This window comes from Acanthochromis polyacanthus, chromosome 10, assembly GCF_021347895.1.
Source record: "Acanthochromis polyacanthus isolate Apoly-LR-REF ecotype Palm Island chromosome 10, KAUST_Apoly_ChrSc, whole genome shotgun sequence".
NCBI lineage: Eukaryota > Metazoa > Chordata > Actinopteri > Pomacentridae > Acanthochromis > Acanthochromis polyacanthus.
The window spans coordinates 4,546,545-4,568,428 of NC_067122.1; the positions used below are offsets into that span (position 1 = coordinate 4,546,545).

General features: G+C 40.4%; 1 protein-coding gene across 1 annotated transcript; it reads right to left on the reverse strand.

Moving 5' to 3' along the window:
* Positions 1-9,071: 9,071 nt before the first annotated feature.
* Positions 9,072-21,511, reverse strand: g3bp1 (GTPase activating protein (SH3 domain) binding protein 1). The gene is made up of 12 exons (XM_051954484.1): positions 21,370-21,511; positions 16,934-17,048; positions 16,649-16,730; positions 15,159-15,332; positions 14,951-15,041; positions 14,306-14,396; positions 13,221-13,467; positions 13,022-13,126; positions 12,407-12,524; positions 11,569-11,694; positions 11,174-11,283; positions 9,072-10,889 (listed from the first exon to the last, which is right to left on the reverse strand). Exons 2-12 carry the CDS (start codon positions 17,026-17,028, stop codon positions 10,641-10,643), a joined length of 1,488 nt encoding a protein of 495 aa, XP_051810444.1. The 5' UTR covers positions 17,029-17,048; positions 21,370-21,511; the 3' UTR covers positions 9,072-10,640.
* Positions 21,512-21,884: the final 373 nt, after the last annotated feature.

The window sequence follows — 21,884 nt, forward strand, 5'->3', positions numbered from 1 at the left end:
TCCCTGCAGTAGGGTGTATTTATTGTCTGACATCCTTGTGAGCGACAGATTTTCAAATCTCATGCATTCCTAATGTCTTGTCTGAATCATTGTGCTCTTTATTCTGCCTGTACAGCATTAACTGACACCAAAGCTTGACCGAACATACATGTATATAGCGTCTCACAAAAGTCAGTGTTTCATAAAAATGAACCTGAGAGCTGCCCAAAGAAGCTCCTTCAACTTTTTTGTTATTTACTTCCATTATTCTTTTATAAAAGTGTCTCCTCTTAGCAGATTCCTTACTGTAAAACCTCCTCACAACTTATTTTTATAGGAAAAAAGCTGGTAGAGATTAAACTTCAGTGTCATTTATTAATTACATTAATAAATGACATTAATTAATTTAATAATTAAAGTGCAGTTTTTCCACGTTTCACCTGACACATGCTCCCGACCAAACCAGTCCAGGTGGAAGACGATGTGAAGGGAAAGCTTCAGAGCTCCACGACTATTATTGTAAACGTAATACCAGACTGACACTCACAACACTGCAAATATATCATGTCAACTACAAATATACACTCCAACAACATCCTCAGCATCTCTACTCAGCCACTCAGAGGGTTACGAACGAATTGGCAGACGGTGAAAAGAGGCTAGCATTCTCGCGCTAATGAAGCTGTTAGCACTTCCTGTCGAGCCGGTCATTGGCCGAGGCAGCCATAGACATAATAAAGAGAAGACGCTACTCGGGGTGCTGCGCAGCGAGAAATACGGCCGCCATCTTGGTCCGGTCACCCACTCCACTCAGTACTGTTTGACAGTGCATTTAATCCATCTTAACTCTGAATTTTAAACTGATTTTCACGTCTTTTTTATTTTTATTTTTTTTGCTGCAAACGTCATACAAGTAGCTATGATACAGGACAAATAGTTTGGCGTATTTTAATATTCATAGCGGGATTAACAGAAATATAGTATTCTGATATTAAGCTTGACTGTAGACAGGTATTTTGCAAACAACGAAAACACACACACTAGTATATGTTAGAGAAGCAGATAATGGCAGTAAAGTCAATTATTTTAATAATTTGAAGAGACAATATATGATTACGCTATATATACATGTATAAACAAAATACAAACAATTTTTGTCATATTTTGGACGACATACTAAACTATGACGTTTTTGTCACATTTTGGACGACATACTAAACTATGACATTTTAATCACATTTTGGACGACATACGAAACTATGATGTTTTTGTCACATTTTGGACAACACACCAAACTATGACGTTTTTGTCACATTTTGGACGACATACGAAACTATGACATTTTTGTCATACTTTGGACAACATACCAAACTATGACATTTTTATCACATTTTGGACGACATACTAAACTATGACATTTTTGTCATATTTTGGACAACATACCAAACTATGACATTTTTATCACATTTTGGATGGCATACCAAACTATGACATTTTCATGACATTTTGGACGGCATACCAAACTATGACATTTTTGTCATATTTTGGACAACATACCAAACTATGACATTTTTATCACATTTTGGACGACATACTAAACTATGACATTTTTGTCATATTTGGGACAACATACCAAACCATGACATTTTTGTCATATTTTGGACAACATACCAAACTATGACATTTTTATCACATTTTGGACGACATACTAAACTATGACATTTTTATCACATTTTGGATGACATACCAAACTATGACATTTTTGTCATATTTTGGACAACATACCAAACTATGACATTTTATCACATTTTGGACGACATACTAAACTATGACATTTTTATCACATTTTGGATGACATACCAAACTATGACATTTTTATCACATTTTGGATGACATACCAAACTATGACGTTTTTATCACATTTTGGACGACATACTAAACTATGACATTTTTATCACATTTTGGACAACATACCAAACTATGACATTTTTATCACATTTTGGATGACATACTAAACTATGACATTTTTATCACATTTTGGATGACATACTAAACTATGACATTTTTATCACATTTTGGACGACATACTAAACTATGACTTTTATTCACATTTTGGACGACATACCAAACTATGACATTTTTGTCATATTTTGGACGACATACTAAACTATGACATTTTAATCACATTTTGGACGACATACTAAAATATGACGTTTTAATCACATTTTGGATGACATACTAAACTATGACATTTTTTCACATTTTGGACGACATACTAAACTATGACGTTTTTGTCATATTTTGGACAACATACTAAACTATGACATTTTTGTCACATTTTGGACGACATACCAAACTATGACATTTTTGTCACATTTTGGACGACATATTAAACTATGACGTTTTTGTCACATTTTGGACGACATACTAAACTGTGATGTTTTTGTCATGTTTTGGACCACATACTAAACTATGATGTTTTTGTCACATTTTGGACCACATACTATACTATGATGTTTTTGTCACATTTTGGACCACATACTAAACTATGACAATTTTGTCATGTTTTGGACAACATACTAAACTATGACGTTTTAATCACATTTTGAATGGCATACTAAACTATGACGTTTTTGTCACATTTATGTCTGTGTATGTGGCCCTGCGACAGACTGGCGACCTGTCCTGGGTGTCCCCTGCCTTCGCCCGAGTCAGCTGGGATAGGCTCCAGCACCCCCCGCGACCCCAGTGAGGATAAAGCGGTGTATAGAGGATGGATGGATGGATGGATGGACGACATACTAAACTATGACAATTTTGTCATATTTTGGACGACATACCAAACTATGACTCAGAGAGCACAGACCTCCGCCAAAGATATTGACATTCCCATGGAACATTGTATTAACATGCATTTATGTACGATTTAGAAATTGAAGTATTGTGTTGTGATGGAAACATAAGACGTATACTTTCATGAACAATTTTATTCCGTTCTTAATTAATCAACACGGAGAGAGGAAAACCCATGCAGTAAAGGATCATGAGCTGGAATTGAACCTGCGCCTCTGACACAGATCTGTTGATGAGTCACCTTCTTAGCCAGTTGAGCTGTCTGGACACCTTGTTCCAATTTGTTGGACGACATACTAACCTATGATGTTTTTGTCATATTTTGGACCACATACTAAACGATGACATTTTTGTCACATTTTGGACCACATACTAAACTATGACATTTTTGTCATATTTTGGACGACATACTAAACTATGACGTTTCAGTTACATTTTGGACGACATACTAAACTATGACATTTTTGTCATATTTTGGACGACATACTAAACTATGACGTTTCAGTTACATTTTGGACGACATACTAAACTATGACGTTTTTCTACATTTTGGAACACATACTAAACTATGATGTCTTTGGTCACATTTCGGACCACATACTAAACTATGACTTTTATTCACATTTTGGACGACATACCAAACTATGACATTTTTGTCATATTTTGGATGACATACTAAACTATGACATTTTAATCACATTTTGGACGACATACTAAAATATGACGTTTTAATCACATTTTGGATGACATACTAAACTATGACATTTTTATCACATTTTGGACGACATACTAAAGTATGATATTTTTGTCACATTTTGGACGACATACTAAACTATGACGTTTTTTTTCACATTTTGGACAACATACTAAACTATGACATTTTTGTCATATTTTGGACGACATACTAAACAATGACGTTTTAATCACATTTTGGACGACATACTAAAATATGACGTTTTAATCACATTTTGGATGACATACTAAACTATGACATTTTTATCACATTTTGGACGACATACTAAAGTATGATATTTTTGTCATATTTTGGATGAACGATATACTAAACTATGACATTTTAATCACATTCTGGACGACATACTAAACTATGACATTTTTTCACATTTTGGACGACATACTAAACTATGACATTTTTATCACATTTTGGATGACATACCAAACTATGACATTTTTGTCATATTTTGGACAACATACCAAACTATGACATTTTTATCACATTTTGGACGACATACCAAACTATGACATTTTTATCACATTTTGGATGACATACCAAACTATGACATTTGTATCACATTTTGGATGACATACTAAACTATGACATTTTTATCACATTTTGGACAACATACCAAACTATGACATTTTTATCACATTTTGGATGACATACCAAACTATGACATTTTTATCACATTTTGGACGACATACTAAACTATGACATTTTTAGCACATTTTGGACAACATACCAAACTATGACATTTTTATCACATTTTGGATGACATACTAAACTATGACATTTTTATCACATTTTGGATGACATACTAAACTATGACATTTTTATCACATTTTGGACGACATACTAAACTATGACTTTTATTCACATTTTGGACGACATACCAAACTATGACATTTTTGTCATATTTTGGACGACATACTAAACTATGACATTTTAATCACATTTTGGACGACATACTAAAATATGACGTTTTAATCACATTTTGGATGACATACTAAACTATGACATTTTTTCACATTTTGGACGACATACTAAACTATGACGTTTTTTTTCACATTTTGGACAACATACTAAACTATGACGTTTTTGTCATATTTTGGACAACATACTAAACTATGACATTTTTGTCACATTTTGGACGACATACCAAACCATGAGATTTTTGTCACATTTTGGACGACATATTAAACTATGACGTTTTTGTCACATTTTGGACGACATACTAAACTGTGATGTTTTTGTCACATTTTGGACCACATACTAAACTATGATGTTTTTGTCACATTTTGGACAACATACTAAACTATGACATTTTAATCACATTTTGGACGACATACTAAAATATGACGTTTTAATCACATTTTGGATGACATACTAAACTATGACATTTTTATCACATTTTGGACGACATACTAAAGTATGATATTTTTGTCATATTTTGGATGAACGATATACTAAACTATGACATTTTAATCACATTCTGGACGACATACTAAACTATGACTTTTTTCACATTTTGGACGACATACTAAACTATGACATTTTTATCACATTTTGGACGACATACTAAAGTATGATATTTTTGTCATATTTTGGATGAACGATATACTAAACTATGACATTTTAATCACATTCTGGACGACATACTAAACTATGACTTTTTTCACATTTTGGACGACATACTAAACTATGACATTTTTGTCATATTTTGGACGACATACAACCATGGTACATTGTATTCACATACATTTATGTACGAGTTAGAAATTGAAGTATTGTGTTGTGTTTTCATGGAAACATAAGACATACATTTTCATGAACAATTTTATTCCGTTCTTAATTAATCAACACGGAGAGAGGAAAACCCATGCAGTAAAGGATCATGAGCTGGAATTGAACCTGCGCCTCTGACACAGATCTGTTGATGAGTCATCTTCTTAACCAGTTGAGCTATCTGGACACCTTGTTCCAATTTGTTGGACAACATACTAACCTATGATGTTTTTGTCATATTTTGGACGACAAAATACGATGTTTTAATCACATTTTGAACGGCATACTAAACTAAGACGTTTTTGTCACATTTATGTCTGTGTATGTGGCCCTGCGACAGACTGGCGACCTGTCCTGGGTGTCCCCTGCCTTCGCCCGAGTCAGCTGGGATAGGCTCCAGCACCCCCCGCGACCCTCGTGAGGATAAAGCGGTGTATAGAGGATGGATGGATGGATGGATGGACGACATACTAAACTATGACAATTTTGTCATATTTTGGACAACATACCAAACTATGACTCAGAGAGCACAGACCTCCGCCAAAGATATTGACATTCCCATGGAACATTGTATTAACATGCATTTATGTACGATTTAGAAATTGAAGTATTGTGTTGTGATGGAAACATAAGACATATATTTTCATGAACAATTTTATTCCATTCTTAATTAATCAACACGGAGAGAGGAAAACCCATGCAGTAAAGGACCATGAGCTGGAATTGAACCTGCGTCTCTGACACAGTTCTGTTTATGAATCACCTTCTTAGCCAGTTGAGCTATCTGGACACCTTGTTCCAATTTGTTGGACGACATACTAAACTATGACGTTTTTGTCACATTTTGGACCACATACTAAACTATGACATTTTTGTCACATTTTGGATGAACGATATACTAAACTATGACATTTTAATCACATTCTGGACGACATACTAAACTATGACTTTTTTTCACATTTTGGACGACATACTAAACTATGACATTTTTGTCATATTTTGGACGACATACTACCATGGTACTTTGTATTCACATACATTTATGTACGATTTAGAAATTGAAGTATTGTGTTGTGTTTTCATGGAAACATAAGACATACATTTTCATGAACAATTTTATTCCGTTCTTAATTAATCAACACGGAGAGAGGAAAACCCATGCAGTAAAGGATCATGAGCTGGAATTGAACCTGCGCCTCTGACACAGATCTGTTGATGAGTCACCTTCTTAGGCAGTTGAGCTATCTGGACACCTTGTCCCAATTTGTTGCACGACATACTAATCTATGATGTTTTTGTCATATTTTGGACCACATACTAAACTATGACGTTTCAGTTACATTTTGGACCACATACTAAACTATGAGATTTTTGTCACATTTCGGACGACATGCTAAACTATGACATTTTTGTCACATTTTGGACGACATACTAAACCATGACATTTTTGTCACATTTTGGACGACATACTAAACTATGAGATTTTTGTCACATTTCGGACGACATACTAAAACCATGAGATTTTTGTCACATTTTGGACGACATACTAAACTGTGACGTTTTTCTACATTTTGGAACACATACTAACCTATGATGTTTTTGTCATATTTTGGACCACATACTAAACTATGACATTTTTGTCATATTTTGGACGACATACTAAACCATGAGATTTTTGTCACATTTTGGACGACATACTAAAACCATGAGATTTTTGTCACATTTTGGACGACATACTAAAATATGACGTTTCAGTTACATTTTGGACGACATACTAAACTATGACATTTTTGTCATATTTTGGACGACATACTAAACCATGAGATTTTTGTCACATTTTGGACGACATACTAAACTATGACATTTTTGTCACATTTTGGACGACATACTATGACATTTTTGTCATATTTTGGACGACATACTAAAATATGACATTTTTGTCACATTTTGGACGACATACTAAACTATGACGTTTCAGTTACATTTTGGACGACATACTAAACCATGAGATTTTTGTCACATTTTGGACGACATACTAAACTATGACATTTTTGTCACATTTCGGACGACATACTAAACTATGATGTTTTTCTACATTTTGGAACACATACTAAACAATGATGTTTTTTGTCACATTTCGGACCACATACTAAACTATAACATTTTTCCATTCCATTCCATAGCCGAGCTGCGCTAGACAACCCACGGCAACGAATTTAATTCTCTGCCAGGGTGGGTCTAGTTACCCTCCATAAGGCTCGAGGCTGGATGCTCCTAAAACTGGCCGGACCAATCGCCATGAAGTGTAGAGTCAGAAGGCGGGCGTAACTAAGTGACGACAGAGGCGTGACGATTCTGACAGAAACAACCGGCGCACAATAAACAGTTGTCTTTTGACTCGGCTTTGGCCACAGCCCTTAAAGATTTGAAGCTAAAATTCAACTTGAAAGATAAACAAAGGACGGCACTGAAGTGTTTCATTGAGAAGAAAGACGTATTTGGACTTATGCCAACGGGATATGGCAAATCCTTAATATACCAGTTGGCTCCACTGGTTGGGAAGCTAATGGGACTTAGCCACAATCCGCCGGTGCTCTTGGAACTACGTCAGCCTATTCGTTGCACTGATTGGTTGTATACCTACCCAATTGCAGCAGACCGATTTGAAAGACAACCTTTTAGCCCGCCTCCCTCCCTGTCGAGTGGTCTTCGACCCTTGTGCCTTCAGAACATGGGTCTAGCGCGGCTAGGCTAAAACTATGACATTTTTGTCACATTTTGGACGACATCCTAAACTATGACGTTTTTTCATATTTTGGACAACATCCTAAACTATGACGTTTTTTCATATTTTGGACCACATATTAAACTATGACGTTTTAGTGACATTTTGGACCACATATTGAATTATTTTTTCCCCACATTTAATCAATTTGTCCTTGTATGATTTTCATCTGATAAATCAGTCAGTTTGGAGTCGCATAGCAATCATGTGATCGTCAGCAGGTAACTGACAGTGTTCACGCATGATTACAGCAACGCCGTGCTGTCATCTATATCTCGCAATGGGAAATTCTTAACAAGCCATGGATCCAGACTATAAGCCGCATCACTGTGGAAATTTAATGAGGTGGTCCTTGTGTCATTTCTGACCTCCCCTATAATTTGATCCAAGTCCGTTGTTGAGTAATGCTTAAGACAGATTCATTGACCAACGTACACTAATCGTCACGTAACTCCGGCGTTCCTTGGCAGAGTAATTAAAATCACAAAGCTGCAACTTCAGACTCATGAAGCAGCAAGTCTTACCCAGAGGTTAAACTGTTTGCTTTACAAAGTCAGGCTTTCGATGCTTTTTTGTGGCACATTTTGAGTTCATTACAGTGAATACTGAAATGTAGCATAAACTTTAAAAAAGAAAAAAACTATTACTTTGTAAATCAAACTGCAATATCAGTCCAAAACTCAGCCCAAGTGGAGGATTATTCACTGTTTAAAGATATAATTTGCCAACAAAACTTCTTGTACTTTAAAAACAACAAAATAAATTCGCAGAGTTGGTTTTTCAAGTTTTAAAAGTTAGAACACAAAAATATGTACATGTTTTACCTTCGGTACCTATTTTTTACTTAAAATGAGACAAGGAGTTAACGAGTCTGAAGCAACACCCTGTCATAAAGTCTGACATCCATCAAAGGAAGATTGAACAGACACAAAGTTTAAAACAGTAAATCACTTTTAATTTAGTTCTCTCATCGGCAGGTGAGCTCTTATTAAACATGATGACAAATGAAGTGCATCGTAGTAGAAGCTTAACAGGTTTTGATACATGATTTGATACATGCTCCATTCAGACGCGTCTTTGAATCCACATATTACAAGCCAACATTATTACTCAAATAAAACCACTACAGTTCAGCTCTTGACCTGATAGAATAAAAAGATAAGACCGATCCATCGCTAGATACAACGGTGGCAGCAATACACAGGATTGCCCAAGCAGTAAAGTACACGTTCCTTTAAGAAACAGGGAGAGAGAACGCGAAAAAAAACCTAACCTCTGGGTTTTTAATCCCCAATTCAAGTAGTATTTACCCTTTTTCATGTATTTGCGTGTTTGTTTCTTAATAAATTCAAGTTCAGCATGAAAAAAACAGACAAATCCAGATAATACGTGTGTTGGTGGAGAAAAATAGAAGACAGGAGGAAAAGGTGGAAAGGGCAAAAGTGAGGAGTGACAACCGAGATTCCTCAGAGGAAAAATAAAACTGCAGCTGAAGAAGAATGGGGTTGGGCTGGCAGAGGGAGGCGGCCGTCTTCATGACAGACAGACGTCGAGGCTGGACGCTGCATCTGCTCCCACTCCATGGTGAAATCCCTTCTGAGTATTTGTACATTTAGGAGACAGGATGAGGAGGAAACGAGGCAGCAATCAGCCCATGCATGAATAACAAACCAAAATTGAGAATTCCAATAGCTTTTTTTTCTACTGGGTGCAAAGTAGAACAAGGACTTTCTTTAAAATCTTTTTTTTTTTTTAGCTTTGACAAATCAGTTCCAACTGCAGCAAACCAATAACAACTCAAGTGTAATGAATCTAAACAGTAAACTGAGTCAGGAACCCAGGTTCATGAAATGACACCCTCCACAGGCGGGGTAACACGTGCCGTACGTCAGGCTGTCCATATTGTGATCAACAACAGGGACGACAAGCTAACCCGCATCCTGCAGAGCTCCCCGGGTGGGACAGCCACAACAGTCATCGATGGCCTGGCGATGCCCGGCGTTCAGCAGTTTTGCCGGCACCACAAAGAAAATGAACCAACCTCGAGTGACAGAGGTGGAGGTTTGGAGCGGGATGAGGCGTGGCATCCTGGATTCCTCAGAACGGAAATGAAAAGCAGCAGGTGAAAGGAGGAGGAGGACAAGAATGAGGTCGGGGTGGAGGGAGAGGAGGCAGCCATCTTCGTGAGAGACAGATGTCGAGACAGGCCGCTGAATTCAGCAGGAGCTGGCGTGACTCGATGGTGGAAGCTCTCGACCAAACCTGCGTCAGTTACTAACAGAAACCCCACAAATTACTCGTACATTCAGGAGAAAGAATGAGGCGGGAACAGGCAGGAGGATCGGTCCCTGCTGATTGTTTCTCCCAGGTGCACAGTAAAAAAGGAGGGCTTACTTTATAAATTTGGCTTCGTCCAATCAGTTCCTGCTGCAGCAAATCAACAACCACTCATGTAAATTGAATCCAAACAGTAATCTAACTCAGGTTTGGAGGACAGGTGCCTCACTGGCGCGGGGTGGAGTAGCGGCCCTCGCTGGGCCCGGCTCCCCGTCCAGACCCGAAGCTGGGTTTCTGTGCCATGCCTCCACGGGTGGGGGGGCCCCGGGGTCCTCCACCGCCTCCTATTCTCTCTCTGGGACCGCCGGGACCACCGGGACCCCGGGGCCTCATGTCCCTCCTGTCACCCTCCCTGGCTGAGCGAGTCTTCTTCTCCTCCACGTTCAGGCGGACGTCGCCTCTGAACTTGATGGGCTGTGGGAGGGAAAGCACAATCACATCACAACCCCATAAAAGAGAGGCCTTTTTCTACTTAAAGAGCCAAAACAGTCCCAATAGTGAAGTTAGCTTCAACTGAGCAAACTCATAAAACACCAACGGATGAATAGAGTCTGAATAATCAGCAGAGGGGCCACACACAAAGCAGTTTAGTGGATTTTAAGTATGCAACTTGAACTTCAGTAGCATTCAAGGAAAACACCCATGAAACCTTAAAGTTACAACAACAGAACGTCCATTTAGCCTGTGAAGCATCTCACCCTGTTGCTGAGGATCTTCTGCACAGGTTCAGAGTCGTCAAACACCACAAAGCCAAAGTTTGGTAGCTTCCCTCCGCTGTTGATCCTCAGCTCCAGGACTGTACCATACTCTGAAAGAGGGGAGGCAAGAAGGTTTTTCATTGTTTAAATGAACAAAATGTAGACCCTGTGATTTAAACACTGCACTCAACAGACGTTCCAATATAAAACATTAACCTTTGCTTTTTATCTGTCAAAGCTTCATAAACCAATTATTATTTACCCTTAATTGTTCATTTGTTGACAGTTTAACAGCAAACTAACCCTTTTATCTAGCTACTGAAACATCACAGTGAAGTGTCTGGCCTTTCAAGGCTGTATCCGTCCATGTAGGAGCATCATCAAATCCAACTTACGTTCAAAGAACTCCTTGAGCTCCGTCTTGTCCACATCATGGGGGACATTACCCACGAAGAGCTGGTGGACGTCGGGGTACCTGGTCGCCCTGCGCCCCTCCGACTCGCCCTGCTCACCTTCCCGAACTGGAACACAAAGATTAAACAGGTCAGTCCAAAGACATCTGGAGACGGAATGAGCTTCGTTGTATAAATTCAGTGTTATGACTCACATCAAGACTCATCAGATCTGTATACCTATGATGTCAAACGTGATAAAATCATTTTCTTTGGGCTTTGCCACAGCCAGTCATCTGCTTCCATCTAATCCTATCCCTTGTATTCTCTTCTCTCACACCAGCTACCTTCATGTCCTCTTTCTCTGCATCCATAAACCTCTTTGGTCTTCCTGTATGGCAGCTCAAGACTCAGCATCCTTCTACCGATATATCCACTATCCCTCCCCTGTACACATCCAAACCATCTCAGTCTGCCGTCTCTGGCTCCATCTCCAAAACATCCAACATGTGCCGTCCCTCTGATGTACTCATTTCTGATCCTATCCATCCTGGTCACTCCCAAAGAGAACCTCAACATTTTAATCTCTGCTTCCTGTCTTTTCCTCAGTGCCTTAAACCAAACATCGCTGCTCTCACCACCGTTTTCTACACCTTTCCTTCCAATCTTTCTCTACCCATTCCAACCTGCTTCTTCACCTCTTTTGCACACTCTCCATTGCTCTGGATTCAAACATTTGATAAAACAGGAAACACTTAGGTCTAAACAATCTCTCAATCTGTCAGATCCGCCATCAGCTGCCTGTAGTCAGATGAACCACTGTATGTGAGCGTTGGTGTACCTGGTCTGGGTCCTCTGTTCCCTGGAGGAGGACCTCCAGGCCTCTGTTCTCTTGGTCTCTGGTCTCTCTGTGGCCTCTGTGTTGCTGTTTGGGACTCTGACTTCACCTCCGCTCTGGGCTGCAAGAATCGCCAAAACACAATTTTTATAAGAAAAGAGAAAAAGAGCTGACACTCATCTTTTCAAATTTGTTGCTTGATGTGAGAAAATAAGAACCGAAACTTTGATTATCATCGTATGGGTATGATCAGCAGGGGACGTCTGTGTCCTGCGCTGCTGCCTTCATCTCTAATCTGGCAAAGTTTACAAAGCAGTCTGTGCTCTCTGAGAGACGTACAACAATAGAATAAACCGAGGACACAAAACTGAGACCGCTGAAGAGAGTCTGAGCCCCAAATTTGCAGCATGTTTCATCTCTACACAGCGTAAGAGAACGCAAAGGAGCAGAACACAACTCGTCTTTAGCTGGGATGGTACGACGATATGGGATCAGGCTACTGTTAATGTGCATGTTTTTGAATTATGTGTGGTTATTGCATTGATTTTTATGTTACTGATTTCAAATATTCCAAAGGCAAAGTTGAACCCGGTTTCTACAGGAGGAGCTAAAACCTACCGGCGCTGTAGGAGTGACTTTGACGACATGTGGGGGGATTCCTGAGACTGGGACAGCCCCGCTGGGAGGGAGGTTCTTACTGGTGACGGACGCCCAGGAGAACGGCTGTCAAAGACAAAACACAAAAATGAAAGTCAGGCCTCATATCTGCCTTTAAAACACATTCATGTCTCTGTTAGCAGCAGACACTCAGCCCTACTCTGTTTTCTTCTGGGGCGGCAGGGACAGTTTCAGCGGGCGCAGAGGCAGGTTCTGTAGTTGGCGGGGTGGCAGCGGCGGGGCTTTTCTCTGTCTGGTCGTCGGTTGTGTGGCCGTCGGTCTGCGTCTCCAGCATTGAGTCGGACTTCTCCGATACGGCGGCCTCGGCCTCCTTCTCCACCTCTGGCTCTGGTTCTGGACTTGCTGCTGCTGCTTCCTCCTCGTCACCAGGAACGGCCGGCTCTGAACTGCAACGGACAAGAAAAAAAGAGAAAAATGTCACTTATGCTGAAGAAAAACACACACATTGCTCATGAGGACACACTGAAAAGTAGACGATTCAATATTTGTTGCCGTCTTACACAAAAACGGATTTTAACCCTCTGAACACCAAAACCCTTCAGCAGGTTTGGAAGGCAAATTATTTGTTTTTTCCTAACAAAACCATTCATAACCGCTAGAAACCGTAAAAACATCAACTTCACTAAAACTACTCATTTGTGACATTGTAGCAATTCAATAAAAATCACATCCTTCTACAAGTTTCATTTCAAAAATTCACCAAAAATGTAGCTGTTTGCATCAACCAAATACTTAAAAAACTAAATATTCTGTACTCCTCAGTGTAACCATAAAGCGATTAGTGACCCAGCTGCAGCTAACGGTCATGCAACAAAAAAAAAAATCAGCTCACAGTGAGCAAAAATGTGACAATAAAAGGCAATAAATGCCCAGGAACTGCTTGGGGCTTGATTTAAGAAGCTCCTCCTGCACAACAACATGAAGCTCCTTACATTAGGGCCAGACAAAGTGTGACAATTTAACTTTTTTTTTTGCATCCAGTATGCAGTTTTAGGTATCAAACACTAAAATATACTAAAGATTAAACCTCCACAGGCACATATAAGCACTGTGGAAAGCTGACAATGAACTGTCATTTCTTGTAGAAAACATTTGCAGCCAGTCTAGTCTAAATGAAAGTTTTGTCAAGGAACACGATCAAAACCACACCTGATGCTCTCCAAAAGCAATTTTCTTTGCTGTTCAATGTAAACATAAAGCACTAAGAAGCAGTTTATCTCATACCAGGCGGGGTCATAGAAGGGAGCAGAGTCCTCTGGAGCAACGTCAGGAGATGGAACCCTCTCTTCAAGATCCTCCACCTCATCGTCAGACTCTGGAAATCAACACATCCATGTTTACAACTGTGTATACTCGACTGATGCTGCAATTTACAGGAAGAAATATAGTTTATGATCAATTAAAATCCCACGAAATATAACAAGATGCTCAGCTTGTGCCATTGTCTACGCAGTAACCACACTCACTATTTTCATACTGATAGAATGAATAAAAGCTACTTTTTATTCACAATTCACAACAGCAATGAATGATCTTCACTTTAACTTTTCTGCAATAAACAACTGAATATTCATCATAATGAAGCAGGTGGCTTAATGTTGGGACTTCAGGCTTTCATTCACATCACTGCTTTGTGCATCTTCAGTCTTGTACTCTCAGACGTCAAAAACATTTTGGTTCTACAACTCCTTCAGCCGCTTTAGCTGCCATAAATAAGGACACAGGTGTTCAAAGAAAGACGATCAAAGCTACAGTCGTACAACCGCTGAAGAATTAATGAGAAACTCGTACGTGAAGCTTCACTTATCTGGCTAAATAACACCAAGATCAGAGAGATGTGAAAGCAGGTTTAAAGCACAGTAATCTCACCTTCTGCAGGCTCGGAGTCGGAGTCACCAAACACCTCGTCTTGGTAACGAAACACGTCGTTGTGGACGTAGAACTTGTTCGCAACGGTACCCTGGAGGGCAAAGAAACAAACCACTCAGCATATTAACATTCACCGCCATATAAACAATAAAATACGACTGAAGGTGGTCGACTAAATCTGACGCTGAAGCTGTGACGTTACACCAACCTCAGGGGCCAGTACAAAGGTCTGCATGAACTTCCTCATGGGCTGCATGTTGTTGGACAGCTCGCCCATCACCTGCACCACCACGCCCTCGTTCAGGGTGGCGTGAGCGTCCACGTGTCTGATCTTGGTGTGACAATCCCGGAAGCTCAGAGCCATCACCCTCTTATGGATCTCCTGCATAAGAAAAGCATGAATGTGTCTTAAGAGTTCATCCAGGAATCGAGTGAGATCAACAAGGTCGTGATGCACAGTAGAGGTCGAGTGATGCAGCAGAACAAAAGACCCAAAATATCACAGTAGATCTACGGCAGAGAGACTCCGCTACTTATTTCTGGAGCTTCCCAGTCAGAGCTGAGATCCAACAGTGAAATAACGCCGCTCACACTAACCAGCTTAAGAACACAGTCAAGACCAATTATTAAGACTTCTCCCACCAGCACTGGAAATGTTCACTCAATAAAGACACAGATAATTGCTCGTGTCTTACTCCTTTACATGCTGAATTTGTCTGCATGTCACATTTCATGACCAATTATCGGAGAAAACCTGGAGATTCCAAACAGATTTTTCTCAGTCACTGTAAACAAACACTCCCTTTTCTTCAACAGTTCTTCTCTTTAGTTTCCTTGTCTGTTATGCTGCTTCTACGCCGCATCTTTTACAGTAAATATTTTGATGCCTTATAAATTCTCCCGTCTCCGTCTCACTTGAACTTATTCCGACAGATCAAATAATGTCTGGGTGTAAGGAAAACTGCCGCTGTGGCTGTTTTTGAGGATGAAGCTCTTATGTCACTTGAAAGCAAACGAACACAAAAACCGGAGCAGCCATGCAGACTTCACAGCTCTGAAAGCAAACCGTATACTAGAGGTGGGTGATGCTGCCGCTGCCGTGCTAAGATTTGCTCTGTGTTCAGAAAAAAAGCTCCGTTTTTGACCCAACTCTTCCACTGAGGAGCTGGCACAGACCATATTTATGCTCCCATGGGTTTGTATTCAATACATTATATACAATAAAAAAAGAAGATTAGAAACTGCACTCTATATACTGCTCTAATTTTGCTGTTTCCTGCAGCAGTTGCTTCATGTCACGTTTCCTCCTTAAAACATTTAAGAGGATTTTATATTCAGTTGTTGCAAGAAAGAAAAAGAGAATGAAAGAATGAGCGAATTCTCCAGGTGGCAAAGAAACTTATTCTGCGATTAGCAGACACGTTGACTCATCTAAACTCCAACTTGCATACAACCAACCGGGAAAACTAGTCATTAGGAACATTCCTACCAAGAACGGACAATAACGGAGGAAAAAGACAAATGCAAAGAATTCATAATCAGCATCTTCTGTCTGCAAGGACAAACAAGCTGCTGCTAAACATCCTCAGAGGTTTACAGCTTTTTTCCCCACTCTGTACTGCTATGTGGGCGTCAACTGCAGTCCTCTATGGAAATAACACTTAAAAAGTCGTTATCCGCTGCTTGAAGACTACTTACAGATTGTCCGTAAACGGCCTCTACTGGTTTGCCGTTGCTGTCCAAGCCACCGTGCACGTAGGAGGAGTTCTTTCCATAAAACCTGAGCACAAAAACAACAGTTTTATCCGTTTCAAGGGGACAATTTCAAACAGAGAGGGTGTTCATACACACAGAAGACTATTTAAAACAACCCCCTTGGTTCAAAGCATGAGAGGACCAAAGATGTTGCCCTAAAATAAATAATAGATCTGATAGCTGCAGCAAAATCTGATCCCATGACAATTAAAGAGCTGAGGTTTGTACCTGTGCAGGTAGTCGGGGGCCTGGTTCAGGAGTGTGTAATACTGTCGGACAAACTCTCGCCCGACCAGCTGGGCACTTGGCTTCTCCATCACCATTTCTTTGGTCAACTGGAAATCTCTGCAGAGACGAAAAAGGAGGGTGAGCGAAATTACAATATCATTTATGATGTACTACAGGGAGAAAAAAAGAAGAAATACCTGCAGCAACTGCTCAAATAATCAAGTTAAACTGAGGTATTGTTTCATTTTCACACTCCTGGTTTTCTTGTGATTTGACATTTTCACCGTCAAAATGTATTCGGAATTCTTTCCCCCAGATCAACTGATTTCTGGAACAGAGTCACCAAATTCACACATTTGGTTGAGCAATACTCTGAACACACACACACACACACACAACGTTGAAGTACCACTGGATTATGGGATGCCATGGCAACTTCCCAACATCAGAGAAGCATCAGGTAACATTTTATTACAAAGCAAAACACGCTGAGATAACGAATCATCCTGACCGCAGAGCCGTCTGAAGTGTAAAACAGGTCAGGTAAACAGAACCTCCAATTTCACAAGAGCGTACAATATCCAACTTTTCACATTACAGGCTGATTATTTTATATTTTTTAATGGCAGCAGCATGAAATGTGTCTGATCTGCAAGACAGGCTGCGTTCACTGCCCCATCTGGATGCACCGACGTGAGAACAGCCCCCCGCCCAGGGCATGGAAAACAAACCCAGGCATTTGTTTTCTTACTGTGTGAATATAAATCTGAAACTGCACTGTTACTGCACTGATTGCCAGCTGCCCTCTCCTTGTTTGCAAATGAAAGAAAAACCAAAAGCACACACAATCTTTTCTTAGGAGGACGTAACCCAGAGGCTGCCTGTGGATGCTGGATACTGTTTATTGTGTCTACTGAAATATGCAACGACGACGCCATTTCCACATCAACTCCCGCTGATTTAAAGTGGTTCCTTAAACAGAAACGGTCAAACCTTGGTGGTAGCTGGCACGCTTGTCCAGATTACCAACCCTTTTGGCCAGTAACCAGCGACTTGGACGTAATATTTCCACTCAAGCGGAATACTACTGATGTAACTGACTAGCAAAAAGTCTAAAGTGGCTGAAAAAAATCATAACTTTTCCTATAATCTTAAAATTTCTCCTTCTCAGTGCAGACACTGCTATTAATCTCAATACTCTGGTAATCTATGTATTGAGAAAAAGAACACATCATAGGTATATTTTTCTTTTATGGTATGGTTGCCTATACTGTAATAGAGTTCCAGGTACTGACTTGTTCACAAGATTTGCCCGTCAGATCTATGCAAAGAAAACTACAGATACTTCAAACACAGATATTACCGGCATTTGAATGCATTAAACTGAATACATATCAAATCTGTGAGGACAGTTCAGAGTAAAAAAAAAAAAAAGCATGCTTCAAAACATTCAACCCCATTTCCTGCACATTTTTATTTGTTAAATGTAACTTATGTCACCTCTATGACTATTTGCACACACAGCCGTCGGGTCTGTCAGCCAATTCCTAGAAAGTTTCAAGTCTCTGCTAGTTGATTTTCCTTCTGCACTGACATGAACTGAAAACGATGTCAGCCTGGAAGGCAGGCTGAATAAATAACTTCATGTTTGCGAATTCCCCAGCTTGTCTATAGCAATAAGGCCCGAGCCCATCTACTGAATCAACTGGTCGAGGCAGATCGCCGCCTCCCTGAACCTCGTTCTGTTGAAGGTTTTTTTTTCCCTCCCCAATAAGATGTTCTTTGGTTCCTTCCCATGGTCGCTGACGGCTTCCTCAAAAGGTAATCCAGGGGGAACTTTGGATTGCCGAGTTCCCTGTTCTGAAACTGTATGGTCTTCACCTTGCTATGTGAAGCTGCTATGAGATGACGTATGTTGTGAAATGCCACTATGTAAATAAAACTGAACTTAGAATGACGAAATCCAAGGAGTGAAGAGCTGGGCTAGGATCCCAACATGATCTCTGCTCACAGTTATAAAACATAAATGAAGACCTTTATCATACACAGAACTTAATTATTTTGAGCTAGTTTACTACTACCTTTTGCCTGCTCATGGCATTGGTTGGAAACAGTGCACGTATAGGACATCAGCAGCCTCATCCCCAACCATAAACTGAATAATACATACTTGTGATTTGTGGTGTGGAAGCTAAAACTTGCGAATGCGCTGGCATGGCCATTCAACAACCACAGGAACAAGTGCTCCACTTTAATGGACTGTCTGCCACACCTGTCCACACAACCTTGAGCCATCTGTTCTGGCACACGCTTGGCAACCAACACGCATCCAGCAAACATTAACTGATGCATCGGGCTAAGCCTATTTCTATGGAGACAAAGCAACCCAACAGCTTAAGGTGTGCAGAGACAGAGCTAAAGTAGGGCTGCTGCAGTTAGTCGCCATAACTCATGACATGGAGGCTGATAATGCGTCAGCGATGTTGGATTTAATCGCTAGTGTTATCTTGACTTAAATTGTTTTTCTTCAGTATCACTGCGTAATTGTTGCAGCATGACATGATTTGATGTCATCTCCATTGATTGGTTGGCAGTTCATGAAAAGACAGAAATGTACATAGCTAAGCTGCTCTGCATCTCCAAAATCCTGACACCAAACTCGCCATGCACAGAAGATAAACATCTGGTGTCTAGTGACTTTAAAATGTGAAGCTGTGACCAAAGTCTGGCAGCAATTGTCTGAAAAAATGAAAAAGAAAGTTTTAAAGTTTGTCTAGACTTGCAAAACTTTCCAATGTCACCTCAACAGATTGCACTACTGACTTCAATAGTAAACTTTTATTTATTTAATATGGCAAGTCTATTCAATAAGATGTTTAGCTGCCCCTAAATATCACAGACTAATGTATATAATTGTAGTAACACTCAAGTTATCAATAGACGTTTGTTGGCTTTCTGATCATTTTGCGTCGTCTCATTTAGGTTTTACGCTTGCTTAATTCGAAGCATCATGTTATCACTAAAAAAAAAATTTTTTTTTTGATTAAAAGGATACAGATGACGAAAGAACTTTGTCAGCTTCACCTCGGTCAACTACTATTAAGCTTGGCTATATGTGTAAACAACTGAAATTTCTTTCTAGCTCGACTAATTCAATATTTTAGAACGACCAAGTTGAAATTATTTTAAGCTGAATGCACTTGTATATTTTCACATTGTAGCAAGGGGCAAATGTCTGAACTTACTGTCAAAATGTGTTTGATTTAAAGCAAAGGTGTTTATCTGAATCAGACACAAGCGTGGACCAAGAAGCTACAACCACAATCTGACAGAAACTGCCCACAAAGTTTAAGAGAAGAGACTTTTTAGCTGGACTGGCTTGCAAAAATATCCAATGTGTCACTAAACAAACAAGCTTAATAAGATGTTTTATTCATTCACCAAGCTACAGCATTGCACTTCAATGTAAACTCTAAATATATTATATCCTTCAGCGGTCGGTAGAAAAACAGGCGATAGCGGGCTACACGACTTCCAGTTAACGGTAGCTAAGCTTTAGATTTATAAGCACCCGTGTTTATTTGACCAAAAGAAATGTTCTTAAAAAGCTGGTTCACCGCAGCAGCCATAACTGAGAGCAGCCTGAGAGCAAGCATGGCAGCAGACAAAGGCCACGCCGTGCCCGCAGTGACGGTTTCATTCCCGGTCTCCCCCGGCCTACACGCACTCACATCGCACCTAGGTCGTTAGGGGAGTCCACCGGCGGTTTCCCGATATAACCTGAGCTCAAATGGCACGCTGGGCTGGCCCGTGACGGAGCACAAACCGCGACAGCTGGACGAGCACACGGTCCCCAAAGTAGGGCAGCGACGGCTCGGTTTCAGGAGCAGCACGTGTCCCGGCTGGTCCCCGGCCACACTTTCCACTGTTGCCGGGCCAAGCTAGCTTAGCTAGCAAGGTGGGAAAGAGGGAGATAGCGGCAGAAGACGGCGCGGAAATTATCTCAGAGGTGAAATGGAGATAAAAAAAATTTTGGACCAAGAAGGCGGCAAAGAACGACAGGAAGGGAGGGAGTCACGACTGAATGAGGGCTAGTAGTGGGCTACGCTGGGGCGGTGGTTATCTCCTGGAGATCCAAAGTGAAACTAAGCAGTCACGGCGGCGGATAAACCCCAATACGTAAACGCAATAACAACTACCACATCGCTCACTGGCGATTTTAATTACGATTAAACCGCAAGTGTCGTTTAATTTAAGCATTTAAGCGCACACATCCGAGCTGCAATGTCAAAGGTTGCTAGCACTCATCATCCCCCCGCCAAGATGTAGACGGAGCCCGGAAGAGCGACCCAGTTAATCGTACGACTACGAGAAGAGAGACGCGTGAAAATTAAACGTCCCAAATGATAAGATTGGCTGGAGAGAGTTTGACTTACCAGTGGATTAGTTATCAAAAAAACGTTGCTTTAGAAACGAGTGATTTCTTTGAATCACCACGGCGGCTGCGTGAAACACTAGCGGCTTCACAACGTGCTGGAGTGCTCGGTTACCGGTTCCAGCTCCGCAACCAAACACGACGTCCCGCCCCTCCAGGAGACGCTCAGCCAATCGCATTTAGGACGCGTGACGTATGAACCAATGGATAGACGCTATTGAAAGGCCCCCTCAATTTCAGCCAATCACGAAACAGCGTATTGGTACCTGGGTCTCTCAGGGAGGCCAATCACATAGCAATAATGGCTGGAGGTGCGTTGGTTTCACGAGCGGACGTCTACCGGTTTAGCATGCGGTGCACTGGAGCCGGTTCTCCGCTTGGAGGCGACAAAAGCGTTCAATGTGTGAAACTGGTTTAATTGGAGTGAATGACTCATCGGATTAAATGAATTAATTTAGTAAAAGGAGAATCGGAAACTTACATCACATTTAAAGCAACAAATATTCAGTTAAACAG

Bases quoted from the DNA above. Each gene is read 5' to 3' on its own strand.
- g3bp1 (XM_051954484.1), bottom strand. From the start codon at position 17,028: ATGGTGATGGAGAAGCCAAGTGCCCAGCTGGTCGGGCGAGAGTTTGTC. The intron at 13,127-13,220 runs GTAGGGCTGAGT...TGTCTTTGACAG, and splicing joins CCGCCCCAGAAGAAAACAGA to CCGTTCTCCTGGGCGTCCGT. The intron at 10,890-11,173 runs GTGAGATGCTTC...TCCCTCCCACAG, and splicing joins AGAAGATCCTCAGCAACAGG to CCCATCAAGTTCAGAGGCGA.